Here is a 20,795-nt window from a genome sequence, read left to right as displayed (position 1 = left end):
TTTAAATGGGTGAAATGTATGGTAGGTGAATTATATAAAAGTTATTAAAAAATACAAAAGTCAGAATAAAAATAATGAAATTACAATGCCACTAAGTTTTAGAATTCTGCAACTCTGCTTCAGTGGCCTGGTAGAGGATGCAGATTATGATGGCTGAGGCCAAAGGGCAGCTCGAAGCCCCTGTTAGGAGATAAGCAAGGACTAAGCAACAACAGAATGAAGGTCTGCTTCCCTTTCTCATAGGCGCCTCTACAAGTTGGCAATGAGAGAGCCTGTACAGCACAGATGCTACACTTAATTTCATATGTAAATAATTGTACTTATAATTTGTGGGGCTATTATGCACTAGTTAAGTATAATATGTTTTTAAGATAGTGACTACGAGTATGAATTCTGGTTTCAAACTTGGGCTGGAATTCCTGCTCTACCACTTTTGGGCTATATGATACTGGAAGAGTTGATTTAACCTTTGGGCCTGTATTCTTATCTATAAAATGAGTGTTCTAAAATCTAAATGAGATAATGCATTTAGCAGAATACCCAACATATAGTAAATGTTCAATAAACATTTGCTATTATTATAATTGGTATTTCATCTTCCCAGAAACTCTAGACATCATTTTTGACCCCACTAAACCTGATAATTTATATGATTTACCCAAAGTTATACAGCTAGAAAGAAACTGAACTGGAACACGAACATAGTTCTTGGTACCTACAAAACACATGTGTGTCAGCTGCACAAAGTTATACCTAACACTGGTCAGAAATAGACTGTAGATTGTGCTTTTTTTGAGTTGCCCAGTGCACTGCTCCAGAGATTCTTGACTGTATTCATGGAGAGAAGACAGGATCATAGAAGACACAGAAGCTAATGGAGTTCTTCAAAGATAACTGATCTCTCATCTTTGGCCTTTATAGTTTTGTATACTTAATCGTCTCTGTTAACTGGCCACAGGAAAAAGAATCATTCTTCATTCTTCCACCAAAGCACTTTCTCCCACAGTTTATCCTCAGAGCATTTCTGTGATAATGCAATCTCAGAACTATAGAGCTAGGACAAACCTTCTAGATCATTCACACTCCTTTCTTCATTTTATATGACTAGCCCTATGATCCATGTAGAGTAGGCACATAATAAGTCTTCTGTTGATAATGATAACATGCCAGGGCAAATCCAACACCAGGATTGAAAAATCTGTGAAGATAGTCATACCTTTTAAGACTGGAGGACAGCTGCCAAATATCATCAGGATCCATTCCTGTAGGATCTTTCCTGTGGGCCACGAGAAAGATGCTCTTCTCCTTATATGAGGTATAAATGGTCAGAATCCCCATCATCACAAAATAGGTTCAAATAAAGTTAAGGGAAAAATACCCAAACATAAAAGAGAAGTAACACAAATTGACAAGCAAGAGATATAAAAACTTTCATAATGATAGTCCTAAAGAAGACAGCTTTGTCTTGCTGCAAAAACACTGAAAATTTAGCTATTTCATTTTCATCCTTATGTTTATGTACCAAGAGAAACAAGGTTCTCTCTGGTTAATTCTGCAAACATCTCAAAATGGAAGAAAAGAAAAAGGTACAGAGCATAAACTAGCTCTCATCTTTATGTTCAAAGACAACATGTATAATAAGATACTTAGTTTGTCAAGACTTTGTCATAATAGTGCTTATTTCTTTATAAAAAACAACTAATAGTCCCAGTGGACTTGACCATGTTCAACTGATTTTAAGGGTTATAAGAAGAGAAGAAAAGTGACCCAAATAGTTCACTATAGGAGAGTATGTCAAATAGTACTACAATTACTTCCTGTATGCACATAGACTTATTATTATATTGTTTTTGACAGTATTAAGTACCATATATAATAAGCACTTACAGTTTGCCAAAAACTAGCATGAGAGCTTTGTGTACACTGTGCCATTTAAATTTCAGAAACAAGGCTGGGCACGATAGCTCACACCTATAATACCAGCACTTTGGGAGGCCGAGGCAGGCAGTCTGAGACCAGCCTGGCCAAAAGGGAACAATGGGAAATTCCATTTCTACTAAAAATACAAAAATTAAGGCTAGGCATGGTGGCTCACGCCTGTAATCCCAGCACTTTGGGAGGCTGAGGTGGGCAGATCACTTGAGGTCAGGAGTTTAAGACGAGCCTGGCCAATATGGTGAAACCCCATGTTTCTACTAAAAATACAAAAATTAGCCGGGCATGGTGGTACATGCCGGTAGTCCTGGCTACTCAGGAGGCTGAGGCATGAGAATGGCTTGAACCCAGGAGGTGGAGGTTGCAGGGTGGCAGTGAGCCGAGATCATGCCACTGTGCTCCAGCCTGTGTGACAGAGCAAGACTCCATCTCAAAAAACAAAAAACAAAAAAATTTAGCTGGATGTGGTGGTGCAGGCCCATAATCCCAGCTACTTGTGTGGCTGAGGCAGGAGAATCACTTGAACCCGGGAGGCAGAAGTTGTAGTGAGCCAAGATCGTGCCACTGCACTCCAGCCTGGGCGACAAAGTGAGACCCTGTCTCAAAAAATAAAAATAAAATAAAATAAAAATAAATTTCATGAACAGTGCTCGCTTCAGCAGCACATATACTAAAATTAGAATGATACAGAGATTAGCATGGCCCTAGCACAAGGATGACAGGCAAATTCATGAAGCATTCCATTAAAAGAGTTAAAAAAGATAAATTTCATGAACAGGAAAGGCAGGAAAATATAGTGCAAAGTATATGGACTTCAGAGTAGAGATAATCCTAGATTTAAATCTTGGCCTTTAATCAGTATAATCATAACAAATAACTTCCTTGCCCAAGTCTTAGTATCCTTACCTTTAAAACTGGGATAATACTGATATTTTAGAATTATCATGAGATTTAGAGATGAAGGATATATGTAGTCTATGATACAGAAGAATTTTTTTTTTTTTTTTTTTTGAGATAGGGTCTCACTCTGTCACCCAGGCTAGAGTACAGTGGCACGATCTCAGCTCACTGCAGCCTCAACATCCCAGGCTCAAGTGATCCTCCCATCTCAGCTTCCTGAGTAGCTGGGATTATAGGTGTGCGTCACCACACCCAGCTAATTTATTTTTAATTTATCTAATTACTTTATTTATTTTCTGTCGCCCAGGCTGCAGTGCAGTAGTGGATCTCGGTTCACTGTGACTTCCGCCTCCTGGATTCAAGTGATTCTTGTGCCTCAGCCTCCCAAGTAACTGGACTACAGGCATGCACCACCACGCCCAGCTAATTTTTGTATTTTTGGTAGAGACAGGGCTTCTCCACGTTGCTGAGGCTGGCCTTGAACTCTTGGGCTCAAGCAATTCGCCCACCTTGGCCTCTCAAAGTGTTGGGATTACAGGCATGAGCCACGATGCCACAGAAGATATTTATAATGTAGTCCCTACTATTATAAATAAAACTGATATGACTAAAAAAAGACCTTGTTTTATTAAACAAATATAACCAAACAAATGAATTACCATCAAGGTAGTTCTCTTGGGAGGCCAGATGTTTGTAACAAGATTGCTATCATTTTCAAATCGCTTTGGAATTCCCCTGGGAACTGTCTCTAGAACCTATAGACTATTATTCTTTTGAACTGCCTTAACGGTGAAAAATTCACACTGGGATGATTAATCTGATGACTGGAAGGAGTCAAGGATCACCTGGTACCACTTCTGGGGGCTATGTAGGGCAAACTGGATAATACAATTTTTGACTAGGATCTGCTTTATTAGAGGTTTGCTAACTGCCTCTGAAGATAAATCTCCAACATGAAGTTTTAAAACATATTTCAGGTTGGCTGGGCACAGTGGCTTATGCCTGTAATACCAGCACTTTGGGAGGACTGCTTGGGCCCAGGAGTTTTGACACCAGCCTAGGCAACATAGTGGGACCTTGTCTCTGTAAAAAATTTAAAAATTAGGTAGGCATGGTGGCATGTGCCTGTCTGCTCAGGAGGTTGAGGTAGGAGAACTGCTTGAGCCAGGAGGCTGAGGCTGCAGTGAGTCATAATCACACCATTGTACTTCAGCCTGGGTGACAGGGTAAGACCCTGTCTCAAAAAAAAAAAAAAAAAAAAATTTAGGTAGTGGTAACATTGTTTAAAAAAGTAAACTGCCTACCAAAATTATCTGTTTTAATAGTGAAGTATAATTAAGTTCTTTTTTTTTTTTTGGGGGGGGGGCGGGGAACGGAGTCTCACTCTGTTGCCCAGGCTGCAGTGCAGTGGCGTGATCTCGGCTCACTGCAAGCTCCGCCTCCTGGGTTCACGCCATTCTCCTGCCTCAGTCTCCGGAGTAGCTGGGACTACAGGCGCCCGCCACTACGCCCGGTTAATTTTTTGTATTTTTAGTAGAGACGGGGTTTCACCGTGTTAGCCAGGGTGGTCTTGATCTCCTGACCTCGTGATCCGCCCGCCCTGGTCTCCCAAAGTGCTGGGATTACAGGCGTGAGCCACTGTGCCCGGCCTTAATTAAGTTCTTTATATTCAACTTCTTGAGAAAAAAAAATCAACTGGGTAGGCAACGATCATGATCTTATATTTATCATAAAAAAGAGGGGAAAGGAAATGATTATATATCAAATACAACATAAAATCTCTCATTTTATCTTCATGATAATTCTGAATGCTACCCATATTTATAAATGAGTGGTATTCAAATCATTTCAAAAATAAGTAAATTTTCATTAGCACAAGATCACAAATACCTTGGATTTCAAACCCACATTCTCTAGCTCCAGAATAAGTTCTTAATTCCACTATAATACAAGTCACACTTGTGTCTCATGCTAATTTCCAGTTCAGCTCCTCAGCTTCAAGTAAACCTGATACAGATCTGAGTCTCCAAAATCAGTTCCTTTCCTAATTTGAAGCAGCCACGTCTAATGGGAAAAGTTCTGGGCTAGAAATGAGAAGAGCTGGGTTCACGATTACTATGTGTTTTGCTATTAAGTGCTCATATTAGGATAATAACCTCTACATTAATAACAAAAATGAATTACGATAAAATAACCATACTAAACATAAAATATCAATGACAGTTACTATATAAAATGATAGATGTTTACTAGATAAACATCACAGCTCATAATATTAAATTCTAACATTAGCAAGCCCTAACATGAAAGTCTGTTTTGTTTTTTGTAGGGAGAAGCATCAGCAGATTTTTTTAAATGGTCACTAGAAAACAAACCTGGGCATAAAGGATATGATATGACGCACAAAGCCAAAACGGGTTTCGACTCTGGAAAGGGGTGCATATAATCCCAAATCAAAGCCACTATGGCAAAGAAACAGGAGATTGTACAGATGGTGAGGCGACCATCAATTAGACCAAAATTCTCCACGTATTTGTATTTTTCCAGAAGTACCTGGTGAGAAAAAGAAGGAATCAAGCTAATAGGAATACTTCCTTCCCAGTATCTGCTTTTATTCTTGATTTCCATGATAAAAGAATCTATGAATTACCAAGAAGTTCCCTCCAGTTGGGATTTTACCACACCAAACAAATAAGACTCAAGTCTTCTATAAAGAACCAAGAGAAAAAGTTCATCAATCCCTCATATAAAAACTTTAAACTCCTCAACTTTTCCCACAGCTAAAATGTTCTTCTGACTTTTTCTGTGAGAAATTTTAGAAACTGCTTTCTGACTCAATTTCTAACACTGAAAACTAAGGTCACTCCAAGTTACAAAAGGAAAAGATTTTCCAGGAGAGATGGCCATCAGCTGTATAGATACTAACCAACCCCTCCTCAAGAAAGTACCTTTTTGGCAGAATCATCCAAAGAGTTTTTCACAGCTGATCCATCCCACTTGTCAATTTTTACAGGCTTATCATCTATCTTCCACTGTAAAACAAACAGAAAAGTTGTGCATCAAGAAACTAGGCCTCTTACTGAAGGTAAAATGAACCACTTTTTAAGAGCATCTCTCATGCACACATAATATTTACTCTTTGTCTTCTGATGTTGCAGAACTAAAAGACAAAACAGGCTATTCTGGGCACACTCCTATGGGGTAGCCCTGCAAGAAGCAGTTAAAAACAAGCAAACAAAAAAGACCAAACAATTAAAATAGATGAGGTAACCAGAGTCAGGTGGTACTCATGTGATGTTGACATTGCCAGTCTCCATGCAGAGAATATAAAAACAACCCCAGAACCAGAACACGTATATGGGCTGCAGAGACTGTAAGTGTAAACTTGCATATCCCACCTTCATTTTACCCAAATGTGAGTATAGAAAATTACTCTATTTATTCATGCTTTCCTTCTCTGACCACAAAACTCACAAAATACAGATACATGAATTTACAGACACTAACAAAATGGGGAGGATCTCCTTTAATATCACTTTGTCAGCTAACAACTTTTATTATTTTACCAGCATGTCTTAACTTTAAGACAGCAATTCCAGTATAGCCTGTTGGAAACAACACTAAATTTTAAATTACAAACCAAGTCCCAGACTCAGTCCCATCATGAGTTGAGTGGACAAACTCTGCTTCTATTTCCTTTATCTATAGAGGTTTAGAAAGTTTCTCAAACACTACTATTCAGAGGCAAATAATTCTCTCACTCACTGCTCATGTAGAAGTTCAAAATGTTACAGCACCTACGAATGCCAATTTAGCACCCTGAATTCAGCTTCCCACTTCTGGGAATGTTTCTATAACTGAATACATGTGAAATGATATACAAGGCTACTCACTGCAGCATTGTCTGTAATAGTGAAAAGCTGGAAGTAACTCGAATGCTCATTTACAAGGGGATTGGTTAAACAAACTACGGTACATCCAGATATCTTATCAGGGTAGAGAAATATGGGGAGGAGTAAGACTACTTACGTGTGCCTTTAAAATTTTTTAACCATGTGAATGTATTACATAGTAAAAAATTTTCTCAAATTCAAGTATTTAAGTAAATGTAGCTTAAGAGGAACAGGGTGCTACAAATAATCTGATAAACCTGGTTTTTTTTGTAGAACATTAATGGCCAACTCTTAATTTTTTAGATCAAGTGAACAAATATTATATTCCATAAAAATCACAAACCAGCAAGCAATCCAAAATTCATTTGGATTTAGAATGGATTATTTTATGGAAAGACAGAGAATGTCATATTTATCTTTTGGATTGAGCACAAGTACAAAGATAATGCCTATAAGAAATAAAGAGATGGCAGTGGTGAGTACCTGCCGTCCCAGATACTTGGGAGGCTGAGGTGGGAGAACAGCTTGAGCCCAGGAGTTCCAGTCCAGCCTGGGCAATATAGTGAGAACTTGTCTCTGGAAAAAATAAATAAATAAATAAACAATAAAAAATAAAATAAGAAGTAGGATAAAAATAATTGTAAAGATTTTAAACAACTACAGAAATATAATTCATCAACTTTGATTTTTTAACTGTGATTCTATATATTATTATACAAAAGAGAAGGCCGGGTGCGGTGGCTCAAGCCTGTAATCCCAGCACTTTGGGAGGCCGAGACGGGCGGATCACGAGGTCAGGAGATCGAGACCATCCTGGCTAACACGGTGAAACCCCGTCTCTACTAAAAAATACAAAAAACTAGCCGGGCGAGGTGGTGGGCATCTGTAGTCCCAGCTACTCGGGAGGCTGAGACGGAGAATGGCGTAAACCCGGGAGGCGGAGCTTGCAGTGAGCTGAGATCCGGCCACTGCACTTCAGCCTGGGCGACAGAGCGAGACTCCGTCTCAAAAAAAAAAAAAAAAAAAAAGAAAACCCGTTCTGGGAAGTTTGTTGGGAAAAATAACATGAGCTAAAAATAGCCATACTTAAAGTGATTAAAAGTCAATCAAGTTTTTTTTTCCCTTGGTGCCTTGTAAAAGCAAGTGTTTTTCTTCGAGAAAACTACTCATGGCAGCATACTGCAATATTGACTGCCAGCCTACAAATCAAACATGACACCTAATTTTAAAGATGCAAACTGAACCAAAAAGAAATTAGTAGGCTTTCTAGCTAGATAGCTCATTTACACTGTCAAGTAAATCCCTCTTTGAAGACATGCAAAAGAACCAACTTGTAGAGCCAAACCCACCATAGCATTTGAATTATTTGTGAAATAAAGTCAGAATAAAGTCATTTAAAAATTATGGGTCATTCAAAAACAGGGAAATCATATTCTCAGACACCTAGCCACACTTCACTGCCTGCATTGCATCACAGAAAAGAAACTTGCCTTTATAAGTCAGAAAATAATGTCTTAAAAATTTGGGGGAATAAAATGCAGAAGCAGCCATTACAATGTATTGAAATAGCCTCAGCTATAACTTCACTGCCTGGTACCTAGAAGCAATCTTCAGTAAGTGGAACAGAAACATTTCCAGTGAATTACATGAAATCACAAGAAAGGTTATAATTTGACTTTATGGCAACATAGGCCATTTTGAACCTAATAGTGTCCCTGGTACAGTACAGAGAACCATCTGGAAAAAGGGGAGTTGCTATTAGGGGCTGATTTTTCTGATTATTATTTCTCATCATGCTCAAAAACTGCTCATCAACTAAAATGTATGCTGCTCCTCACGTTCTCTCTACTACTAATTCGGGTATTTTAGAAGCTATCTTTTTTTTTTTTTTGCCTCATTTTTGTCTTCCTCAACACTAAGTGCAAATTGCTTTCCTTTTGTAATAGATAAAGCAAAAATTAGTTTATTTTATGTAGGACCTCACAGGATAAATTACAAAGAAGGGCAGTGTGCAGAAATAAGTGAACCTGGGCCCAAGACTGCCATCTTCGGCAAGGCTTGTTTGCAAGGTTGGCCCCTGGCTGGCATCTGACAAGCTGGCTGATAAAACAGTTCCCTACACTGATATAAATACATTCCCTCAGTGATAAGAATGGCTCACTGTGCCTCAACTGTTTGTATAAATGATGTGATTTATGTTGAACACCTTTCCTCCTGGAAATCTAGAAAAAATTAAAGTTCTTTATGTTGGCAGTATCCAAAATTTCAAAATGATATCCCTTACACAGGTCAATTTTCACCCACTGTAAAACTGCTATTGCCACTCATCTTTTTATTGCAGCACTAAGCAGACCCTCAATCCAGACACCAATGTTCTTCAGATTAGAAAACGAGACTTCAAAGAGGTTAAGTGCCATACAACTAGTAAATGACAGGCCAACAAAATTCTTTAGGGCTAAATTACAAATACATGTCTCATTATAAAACTGTCTCTTCTTCAGTGATATAAATTTATTTTTACTTGCCTTAATCCCTGAACTCAATCCCAAAGCAGATTGTGGCCTTATACTTAAAGGTGTACTGTACTTCAAATCACAAGCTAACTGGTTTTGGCCAGGCGCAGTGGCTCACTCCTATAATCCCAGCACTTTGGGAGGCTGAGGCAGATGGGTCGTTTGAGGTCAGGAGTTCGAGATCAGTCTGGCCAACATTGTGAAACCTCGTCTCTAATAAAAGTACAAAACTTAGCCAGGCTAAGTAATCCCAGCTACTTGGGAGGCTGAGGAAAGAGAATTGCTTGAATCCGGGAGGCGGAGGTTGCAGTGAGCTGAGATGGCGCCACTACACTCCAGCCTGGGTGAACAGAGGAAGACTCCATCTCAAAAAACAAACCACCCAACAAACAAAAAACAAAAAACAAACTGACTGGATTTAGACTAAATACAAATGTATGCAGACAAATGCTTTTTTTCCTTACCCAATAAGTGAATCCTTATTATCCAAGGGAGAATGGAGTCAGGCTACTTTATTTTAATCTTCACTTTTCCACTTAATACTGGAAGGCACTGGACAAATAATTTAACCGTTCTAAAGCCTTATTAGTTTGCTCAATTGTAAAATAAAGACGGTAAAAGTATCTATTTCACAGGTTGGTATGAGAAGTAAATAGTGTAATTATAAAACATAGCACAGTGCACAGTACCTAGTAAGTACTTAATAAAAATTAGCTATTGCTGTTGCTATTAATGATATAAAACTATATAATACACTGCATCATGATTACCTGACTGTATGTATTATCTCCCTCACTGGGTAACAGGGACTACACACTTTTGTATTCTCAGAGCCTGGAACACAATATACTCTCAATAGCTTTTTTTTTTTTTTTTTAATGTCTAAATACTCACAAAGAAAAAAAGGGAAGAAAAAGATCTCTAAAATGTTACTCTCCAGTCTAAATTTAGCAAATGTAGACATGCTCAAAATGATCTCACTTGGTTCTTATTCACAGAATTTTTTTTAAGGGATGGAGGGCAGACAGAAGGTATAATCATAGCTACCATTTCCTGAATGCCTAACATGTGCTATGTATGTGCAAAGTATTTTATATACACTACCTCACTTAATTTCCACAATAACTCTACAAGGTAAGAACAGTTAAAATCTTCCTTTCACAGATAACACTAAGGGTTTAAAAAATTCGCCAAAGATGAAAGACAGAAAGTTGTAAAGCCAGGACTCAATACTCATGCTCTCTCACTATTCTACACTGCTTTCCCATGAAGAGAAAGGAAAGGAATTATTAGCCATCAAAAACACAAAAGAACAGGAAGCAAAAAGGTCCCTGAAGTGACAGCTATACAATGTATCTTGATTCCTAACAAGCTCTAGTTCATAACATTTTTAAAACCTTAAAAAAAAAAAAAAAAAAAAAAAAGTTAATCTGAATAGGACCACAAAACTCACAGGGTATCAAAAATGTTGAATCTCCCCACTCAATGTAAAACCAACTGCAATTTGGCTGAAAACAGAGATCAAAAAGTACTATTTTAAAGAAATTACTCCCCTACACTACCCACTGAAGAGATAAAGACAACTTTTTTTTTTTTTTTTGGAGACAGAGTCTTGCTCTGTCGCCCAGGCTGAGTGTAGTGGCATGATCTCAGTTCACTGCAACCTCCACCTCCTGGGTTCAAGCAATTCTCATGCCTCAGCTTCCCGAGTAGCTGGGATTACAGGCATGTGTCATCACACCAGGCTAATTTTTTGTATTTTTTAATAGAGATGGGGTTTCACCATGTTGGCCCTAGACTCGAACTCCTGGCCTCAAGTGATCCACGTACCCCAGCCTCCCAAAGTGCCACCACACCCGGCCAAGATAAAGACAACTTTTATCAAACTAATATACCTGATGCCAGAACTGGCTGGCTAACTAGTTAAAAGAAAACAGGCATTTGATAGCTTTAATAGAACACTATGAAGAATCATTTCAGTTACGTTTCTCCACTGCACATTTGAATAACAAAAAATTCTACGAAGACATTTCACTGAAGGTATGGCATCAGGAACTCCGTAAGTGATTAGGAAGGATATTAAACACAACTCAGGTCTGAAGGATATGCAGGCAATGCAGGAAGGCATTTTCCAAATTAACTCATGTGAGGGAATACAGCCTTCTGTTCCCCATGCGTCACCAGGCTTAAAGGGATAGGGTGGGATCAAAAAAAGAGACAAAATAAGCCAGGCACAGTGGCTCACGTTTATAACTTCAGCACTTTGGGAGGCCAAGGAGGAAGGATTGCTTGAGTTCAGGAGTCTGAGATCAGCCTGGGCAACGTAGCAAGACCCTATATCTAAAAAAAAAAAAATTTAATTAAAAAAATTAGCCAGGCATGGTGGTGCCCACCTATAGTCCCAGGTACTTGGGAGACTGAGGCAGGAGGATGGCTTGAGCCCAGGAGGTGTAGGCTGCAGTGGGCCGTGATTGTGCCACTGCACTCCAACCTGGACAACGGAGTGAGACTCCATCTCACAAAACGAAAGGACAAAATCCTTGGCCATTAGGATATGTCCAACAAAACAAAATTGTTTTGAGTATGACAACATGAACACCTTCAATTTTCTTATTTTAATAATAGTGAAAACAGAAGTTATGCAGTGATATAAAAGACCTGAGTGGATTGCTTCACAAAGTTCCCTGGCTTGATAATAAGACTCAAAGGATTCTTCAATTCACACTGGAGAGATGAAGAATTACCAGGGGTGAGAGTGGTGTCAATGGTGACCCTGTTCTGATTTAGACAGAATTGAGCATGGCTTTAAGAAAAACAAACTTTTTCTCTCCTTTATCCCAGTTTAGAAAGTAGACAGAAGCTGCAAAGGGGGAAAGTAGCAGGAGATGAGGCATCTGAGAGAAACCATTTCCTAGTTATTATATAGAAATGGTTTCTCTATATAATATAGTTAATATATAATATAGATATATTATTATATAATATAGTTATTATATAGAGAAACCATTTCCTAGTTATTAGGCTAAAAAACTTGAATTTTATTCTGAAGCGGGCAATGGAGAGTATTTTAAGCAGGGGAATAACAATCAAATTTACGTTTTTTTTTTTTTTAAGTCATTTTAGTGGCAACCTGGCAGATGATCTGGAGAGGAGTAACACTGGACATAGAGATGTAGATGGAGCCTGATGTAAGTGCAGAGCCTCAATGCTCAATAGAGCAGCAGTAGGGAGAATGAAAGGGAGTATTTCTGAGGTAGAATTGGCAGGACTTAGTAACAGACTAGTTATAAGGAACATGAAAGAGAAGAGACAGAGATGACCACCTACTAGAATTAGGGCTTGGATGACTTGTTGGAGCCATTATGTCATTTTCCGAGAAGGAGGAAAGAGGATACCCATTTGTATATGTGGAATTCTAAACTAAAATAAGGAGATAATAAAAACTGATGGCAAACTCAGAAGCTGAGATTACAATTTCAGTTGGAAATGCATATGTGACCATATCCCCCCACACACATATTTAGCAAGAAAAGAAAATGTTCAGTTTGGGGAGAAAATGATGTCTATCTTAAGAATGTGCACTGTCATCTAATTTAAATCCCAATTCAGCAAAAACATGGTATCTCAAAGAGATTATGCTCTTAGCAACACACTGAATCTTCAATTTCAATCTATTTTTTATAAAAATGGTCAAGATACACTGCAAAGAAAATTACTAGCTTAACAGTGCTTATTACTGACTGCATTCATCACTGGAGTTAGAAGTTAGGAAATTACCATGTGTTAATTAAATTATGAGCATGCACATTAGTGACAACCCCAGAGAAACTGATTCTTAGGTTTTAAACTGCCTTCTCTACTCCACCACAAACTGCATTTAGCTGTGACAGGGCTGCTTCTACATCAACTCAGCCCATGACAGAGAAGCCTACATGACTGCAGCTCTTTGAGGGCCAGGTCACTGGATCCATGACTTAAAATCCTACCACTGAACCCAGAAAGTGTGAGATCTAAGGCTGAAAAGAGCTTAAAGTTAAAACAACTTGATTCAGCATATTAATCAGCAATGCTCCAACAATGAAGTATTTTTTCTACCAGCAAACTGAAATGTAGTCAACAATCCTTTCAATACTAGCAACTAACATCTTCTAAAGTCTGACTGAATTGCTGGCATAATCAACCAATATAAATTTCTTACCTTTGCAATGGGTAGACAAGAAATTAGATACACACAAAAAAATGGTCTTTACAATTGTGTTAAGGAAAATACTATACTTAACAATGAATTATAAACTATGCTAAGTGCTAAATGGTAAGAAGTAGACATAGAAGGGCAAGGGCACACTACAGGTTCGAGGATCTGCAAAAAAGATTCTGGATAAAATGTTACCTATTACCTCAGGGATATCAATCTGCAGCAAAGCTGACTGGGGAGGGTTGGAAGAGAGAGGGATATTGCCAAGGAAGGCCTGAATTAAGGCACGAAGACTGGCTAGGAATGTACTACATTGATACGGATGTGTGATGAGTCCTTATTCTAGAAAGGTAACAGATCACATACTCCATTTAAGAATTACATGCAATCAGTTCTGAAAAATGCAGCTGAGTGCAAATTCAGGCATAGGACCACACAGCTGTTTCATCTGATATCCATCTCCTACTGCCTAGAAAAATAGTAACTGTTATATGACTCTTCCAGGTTTCTTTTTCTTTTTAAGGAAACTGCCAAGTCTCTCAATAGCAATTCATTCCAGTGTTGGACAATCTTTTAAAAGAAAAAAAAAATATTTTTAAACACAATCTTTTTGGCAATTACACTTCTTTATTTTCTTTAAATTAATATTGAATGGCTGCTTGCTATGTGCCAAGCACTGTTCTAGCCACTAGGGATATAGTCATAAACAAGACAAATTCTGCACTTGTAGAGCTTCTTCTTGTATGGAAGATAAAGAATAAGTAAACAAATATGCATATAATTCCAGGTTGTAAAAAAGATTACACAGAAAAATGCAATAGAGTTTTTAAAAAGACTACTAAAAAGTTATTAAATAGTGAGGGAAAATAGTTAACATCTGAGCAGAGCTGAATAAACGAGTAACCCATGAGAAAATCTGAAGTGTCCTAGTGAAAACAGAACACCAAAATCCCCCAAGCTTAACGTGTTTGAGGAACAGCAGAAAAGCGAGGGTTTCCAGAGTCAGTGACTCAAGTAGAAACTGACAGATGAGGATGACAGAAACAGGCAGGATCAAGAACATGTAGTGTAGGGTCCCGTCCCACAGGGTCGGTGGGTTTTTCTCCCTGTATGCGGAGACGAGAGACTGTAGGAATAAAGACACAAGACAAAGAGATAAAAGAAAAGACACTTGGGCCCAGGGGACCACTACCACCAAGATGCGGAGACCAGTAGTGGTCCCAAATGCCAGGCTGTGCTGGTATTTATTGGATACAAGACAAAGGGGCAGGGTAAGGAATGTGAGCCATCTCTAATAATTGACAAGGTCACATGAGTCATGTGTCCACTAGACAGGGGGCCCTTCCCCGGCTGGCAGCCGAGGCAGAGAAAGAGAGGAGAATAAGAGAGACAGCTTACGCCATTATTTCTGCATATCAGGGACTTTTAGTACTTTCACTAATTTGTTACTACTATCTAAAAGACAGAACCGGGTGTACAGGATGGAACATGAAGATGGATTAGGAGCGTGACCACTGAAGCACAGCATCACAGGGAGATGGTTAGGCCTCCGGATAACTGCAAGAGGTGGAGGAGTACAGTCTTCTCTAAACTCCTCCGGGGAAAGGCAGATTCCCTTTCCTGGTCTGCTAAGTAGCGGGTGTTTTTCCTTGACACTGATGCTACCGCTAGACCATGGTCTGCTTGGCAACAGGCGTCTTCCCAGACACTGGCGTTACCGCTAGACCAAGGAGCCCTCTGGTGGTCCTTCCGGGCATAACAGAAGGCTTGCACTCCTGTCTTCTGGTTCCTTCTCACCGTGTCCCTTCAGCTCCTATCCTTGTACCGCCTAGTTTTTCCTAGGTTATGATTGTAGAGCGAGGATTATTATAATATTGGAGTAAAGAGTAACTGCTACAAACTAATGATTAATGATATTCATATATAATCATATATATTATTTATATCTAGTATAACTATTCTTATTTTATATATTTTATTATACTGGAATAGCTCGTGCCCTCAGTCTCTTGCCTCAGCACCTGGGTGGCTTGCCGCCCACAATGTAGGGGCTACAAAATAGGCCACAATTAGGGGTTTGGATTTTAGTTAATTGAGATAGGAAGTTACTGGAGATATTTCAGCAAGAGAGTGAGTGATCCATGTTTTAAAACATCAGTCTAGCTGCTGTGTGGAGAATAAAATGTAAGGGAGCCAAGCACAGAAGCTGGAAGACCAGTTGAAATGGCTACTACAGCTGTCTAGGTAGGAGTGGTCAGATTCTGGATGTACAGCCAGGAAAATACAACGACGGGATGGCTGTGGAGTACAAGGCAAAGAGAAGATCAAGGGTAACTCTCAGGTTTTTGTTTGAATAAATAAGATGAATGGAGGTGTCTAACTGAAATGAGGAAGACTGAGAGAGAAGCATTTTGAGGGGTAAGCAGAAATCAGGAGACTGGCTCTGGCTATTGATGCCTGATACACGTTTTAGACATTTAAGTGGAGATGACAAGCAGGCAGTTGGACATAAAGTCTGGGGCTTAGAGGAAAGGTCCAGGTTGAGAATATAAATGTAGAAGTCAGCAACTTCTACATGTTATTTAAGCCACGACATTGGGTATCACCTTGGGATGAGGCTAGACAGAGGAGAGGGCCAGGGGTAATAAGCTCAGGGACGGGCAATATTTACACAGGTCAGGAAGAAGACCAAAGAATAATGAAGACAACAGAGACTAGTTGACGGAGGAGGAAAATTGGGGGCAAACGGTGTCCTAGAAGCCAAGTAAAGAAAATATCTCAAGAAAGAAGTGATCAATAAGTCAAATGCTACTGAAAGGCTAAGTAATATAAAAAAACTATTGAAATTTGGTAAGATAAGAGATCAGAGCAGGGAAATGGTGCTGGCAACAGCTGAAAAAGGTACCTTGGCAGGCAGATTATATATATATAGTATATAATATATATAGTGTATATATACACTTACTTTAATTACTAATTAAAAGACTCACTAAATATATGTATGTATATATACTATATATACATATATAATACGTATATATAGTATTTTAATTAGTAATTAAAGTAATAGTACAAAAGTAATCAGTGTCTGTGATACCACTGTGTTACATGATACATAGTTTAAAAAAACAAATAATCTGAAACTTTAAGGGTTACTCTATGAAAGACAAAAATAAGTTTCTAAGATTGTGATACAATTCACACACTATAAAATTCACTATTTAAAAATATGCCAATTCAGGGGTTCTTAGTATACTCACAAGGTTATACAACCATCACCACTATGTAATTCTAGAATATATGCATACCCTCAAAAAGAAACTCCATACCCATTAGCAGTCACATCTTATTCCTGTGCCCTATCCCCTGGCAGCCAACAATCTACTTTCTGTCTCTATGGATTTGCCTATTCTGGACATTTCAAACAAATGCAGTCATACTATATATGGCCTTTTGTGATTGGCTTCTTTCACTTAGCACATTTTCAAGATTCATCCATATTGTAGTATGTATCAATACTTTATTCTAACAGTCAAATTATATTCCATTGTATAGATATATCACATTGTGTTTATCCATTTATCAGCTGACAGACTGTTTCTACCTTTAGGCCATTATGATAACTGTGTTATGAACATTTGTGTGCCAAGATTTCCCGTGGACACACGTTTTCAATTCTCTTGGGTATATACCTAGGAGTGGAATCGCTGGGTCATATGGTTAACTTTACGTTGAATTTTCTGAGGAACTGTCAAACTGTTTCCAAGAGTGCCACCACATTTTACATCTGTTAGCGATATATGAAGATTCTGATTTCTCCGTATTTACACCAAAACAGGTTATTTTCCTTTTTTTTCCCTTTATTATAGCAATCTTAGTGGAAGTGAAGTGGTTTCTCATTGTGGTTTTACTTTGCATTTCTCTAATGACTGATGATGTTGCGTATCTTTCCATGTGCTATGGGCTATTTGTATATCCTCTATGGAGAATTATCTATTTACATCTTTTGCCCTTTTAAAAACTAGGTCGCTGTCTTTTTATTACTGAGTTGTAAAATTCTTTATATAGTCTAGATGCTAGACCCTTACCAGATATATGATTTGAAAATGTTTTCTCTCATTCTGTGGATTTCTTTTTTCATTTTCTTGATAGTGGCCTTTGACACACACATACTTTTTATTTTGAGGAAATAAAAAATAATGAGTTTTGAGATCCTAATAGGATCAGTTTGCAAAACAGTATTAAAAGGCCAGCACCTTGTTTCATTAAACAAACACATACAATTATAGTAATGTCATAAAACCGTTCATCTTCCTTGTCAGAGCTAGGTAACAGGGCACAAGCATATCATCTGGAAGTCTGGCAAGCTAAGGTATCTTCCAGTAGAGTAAAAGAGGAGACACCTAAGGACATGTGGTTGGTAGGTGACAAAGCCAAGGCTACAGCCTAGGTCTTTCACCTCACAAGAGATGTTCATCCCACTACTATGTTAGCTAGCACATTAGTTAGCACAAGGCACACTGTGGTATGGGAAGCAATGTGCTGAGTAAAGAAAGAGCACTGGATTAAGTACTGGGGAAGCCAGGTTCTGTAAGTGTTACTAATTCACTGTGTGGTCTTGGGCAAGTTGCTTTGCTTGTGTCCATGTCTACAAAATGAGGCTGAAGCATCAGATGAGTTTCAGGGTCTCTTCATTAAAAACATTTTAAAGAAACCACTATTAAGCAGAATAGCTTTTAAAAACAAAACAAAACAAAAACCTTAAAATGTCAGAACCAGAAGAGACTTAAAAAAATCATTTAAGCCAGCAGTTCTCAACCTGGAGGTAACTGTTAAAATGCAGAGGTAATAGAGACATGTGAAGAGAAACGCAGATATTCAGGCCTAAGAAAAGGTCCAAAAATCTGTTAATTTTAACTAATTCTCAAAGGAGTCTGATGTAAACAGATTAAAGCTGTTCTTTAAGATCAGGCTGACAGGCTAGCCAGGAGACAGAAATCCAGGTATAAGGCTAAAAGGGTCCAGACAATACCTTCTGGAAAGCATGGTTTAACACCACATATCAACTTTAATAGCCAAAACAAATTAAGCAAGCAGCTTTTCTTTATAACTGCCAGGCAGAAGAAAATGCTTTGATGTATTTGGGGCAAAATAACACACTGCAATGATCTAAGTCAAGTTATTCTGTGATGGAGGCGGAAGGATTATATTTGCATACTTATTTTTAAGATCAGGAAACAAGAACTGCTGTGTTCTTAAAGTCAGTTTCATAAGAGTAGAAATTCACATCTGCTTAGGGAAAACTAGGAACATATTTGCATCTCTTTATTGCACTTCTTTATGGCAAGTAAAACTACAGCTGCAGAAATAAAATAAAAACCCTCCCCGCCGAAATCAAGACACATCAAATTAAATAAATTACATTAGGCTAGGTGTGGTGGTGCACGCTTGTAAACCCCATACTTTGGGAGGTCAAGGCCATTGGATCACCTGAGGTCAGGAGTTCGAGACCAGCCTGGCCAACACGGTGAAACCCTGTCTCTACTGAATATACAAAAATTAGCTGGGCATGGAGGCGCATGCCTGTAATCCCAGCTACTCGGGAGACTGAGGCAGGAGAATTGCTTGAACCTGGGAGGCGGGGGTTGCAGTGAGTAGAGACTGCGACAAATTGAGACTCTGTCTTTAAAAAAAAAAAAAAAAAAAAAAATTATATTAAAGGTAATGGACTCATTCCCACAGAGCAAAAGTCTATTAGTTCAGATCCTGCTCCAGAGAATAACATTTTTTTCCCCCAAGTTCTCTCCCACAGTACCCTCAGTCTTCAAACAATTAGAGGCACCATCCTCTAAAGCTGATTCTGAAGACTGAGGTGACAGATCTCAAGTTGTTTCTGTGCGAAATTCAATGCTAAAAGTACTTATCCTGTGTTGATCACTAGAGAGAAGCACTCACAGGAAAACAGGCAAATACAAATTGGTGGAATAATACAAGATAGTATGTCATATTAAGTGACAGTTTAATTCCCATGTGCAGTGTAAGTGCTAGAGGAATTCAGAGAGGGAACAGTTCAATGTAAGGCTGAAAATCAAGTTTTCCAAGAAAAAGCACTCAAGCAGCTCTTGACTATTTTGTCTCTTCCATCCCTCACTTATTGGATAAATCTTCCAAGCACTCTTTTGTGAGACCTTTTATCTATTTCTGCTACTCATGTTGGGGTTCTCATCACCTTGTCATTCTATTTTTACCACAGACAGCCCTACACAAAGAACATTTACTTCTAGTAGATTCCAAAGGACAGGGAACAGAGCTGGGTGCGGTGGCTCATGCCTGTAATTTCAGTACTTTTGGGAGGCTGAGGTGGGCAGATCACTTGAGGCCAGGGGTTCAAGATTAGTCTAGGCAACACAGTGAGACCTTGTCTCTACCAAAAAAAATAATAAAAATAAAAAGGGCAGAGGAAACCAAACAAAAAAACCCAAAGAACATTTGCCAGCACTATACAATGTGATCCTTACTATAACATGTATGAATGCCCACAATATTTACATAAGGAAATTTCAATTCAGCAATATCACACAACTTATCCAAGGTCATGTGGCTTTTATTAGGTAGGTGCAAAAGTTATTGTGGTTTTTGCCATTACTTTCAATGGCAAAAACAGCAATTACTTTTGCACCAACCTAATAACATGCTGCAATAAAACTCAAATGTCTCTTTTTATTATATATTATACACTACTGTGTATATGGCCTTATTAAGAAGTCTTCTAATTTCTCTCTCTCCAAACCATCTGACTAGTTTTCCTAAAAACCCCTTTACACAGTCTCAAAACCCTTCAACAGCTTTCTTCTCCTACTTCAAGCAATCCATGGCCTCCCTAATCGGATTCTATCTACTTGTCCCTACAGTTCCTTTAGAGAGCCTTCTAGTCAACTCAATAACTGAGAAACCTTAAACACCATCATATCTGTGTACCTTCACTCAAGGAGACTTTTTTAACCTGGCATGTCTTTCCTTTCTCCCCCCAAATAAGGTGCCAGTTCCACTCTCAGGAATGAGGCCTTTCCTTGAGGCTCTTACTCTTCTTTTTTTTTTTTTTTTTTCCCCGAGGTGGATTTCCCTCTCGTTGCCCAGGCTGGAGTGCAATGGCATGATCTTGGCTCACTGCAACCTCCACCTCCCAAGTTCCAGCAATTCTCCTGCCTCAGCCTCCCGAGTAGCTGGGATTACAGGCATGCGCCACCACGCTCGGCTAATTTTTAGTAGAGACAGGGTTTCTCCATGTTGGTCTGGCTGGTCTTGAAGTTCCGACCTCAGGTGACCTGCCTGCCTTGGCCTCCCAAAGAGCTGGGATTA

The 20,795-nt window shown here is 38.7% G+C and overlaps 1 protein-coding gene and 1 non-coding gene across 5 annotated transcripts in view; one reads left to right on the top strand and one right to left on the bottom strand.

Moving 5' to 3' along the window:
- SPCS2 (signal peptidase complex subunit 2) overlaps positions 1 to 20,795 on the bottom strand; it is a 29,863-nt gene that overhangs the window by 6,808 nt on the left and 2,260 nt on the right. For 2 of the 4 annotated variants that reach the window (XM_065528726.2, XM_065528725.1), the window contains exons 2-4: positions 5,784 to 5,867; positions 5,229 to 5,388; positions 1,217 to 1,352 (exon numbers count right to left, since the gene is read on the bottom strand). In XM_065528726.2, coding sequence (XP_065384798.1) covers positions 1,217 to 1,352; positions 5,229 to 5,388; positions 5,784 to 5,867 — 380 coding nt within the window. Of the gene's footprint in view, positions 1 to 1,216; positions 1,353 to 5,228; positions 5,389 to 5,783; positions 5,868 to 5,971; positions 6,064 to 7,211; positions 7,305 to 20,795 lie in introns of those variants that run through there. The other 2 variants (XM_065528724.1, XM_074014767.1) reach the window with 2 other exon arrangements.
- On the top strand, positions 2,582 to 2,685 carry LOC123568885 (U6 spliceosomal RNA). The gene has a single exon (XR_006692444.2). It is a non-coding gene; the product is annotated as a U6 spliceosomal RNA (small nuclear RNA).

Source organism: Macaca fascicularis, chromosome 14 (assembly GCF_037993035.2).
Source record: "Macaca fascicularis isolate 582-1 chromosome 14, T2T-MFA8v1.1".
In the NCBI taxonomy this organism is placed as follows: domain Eukaryota; kingdom Metazoa; phylum Chordata; class Mammalia; order Primates; family Cercopithecidae; genus Macaca; species Macaca fascicularis.
Note: the sequence above shows the minus strand (reverse complement) of the source record. Positions and strands in the feature narration are given on the sequence as shown.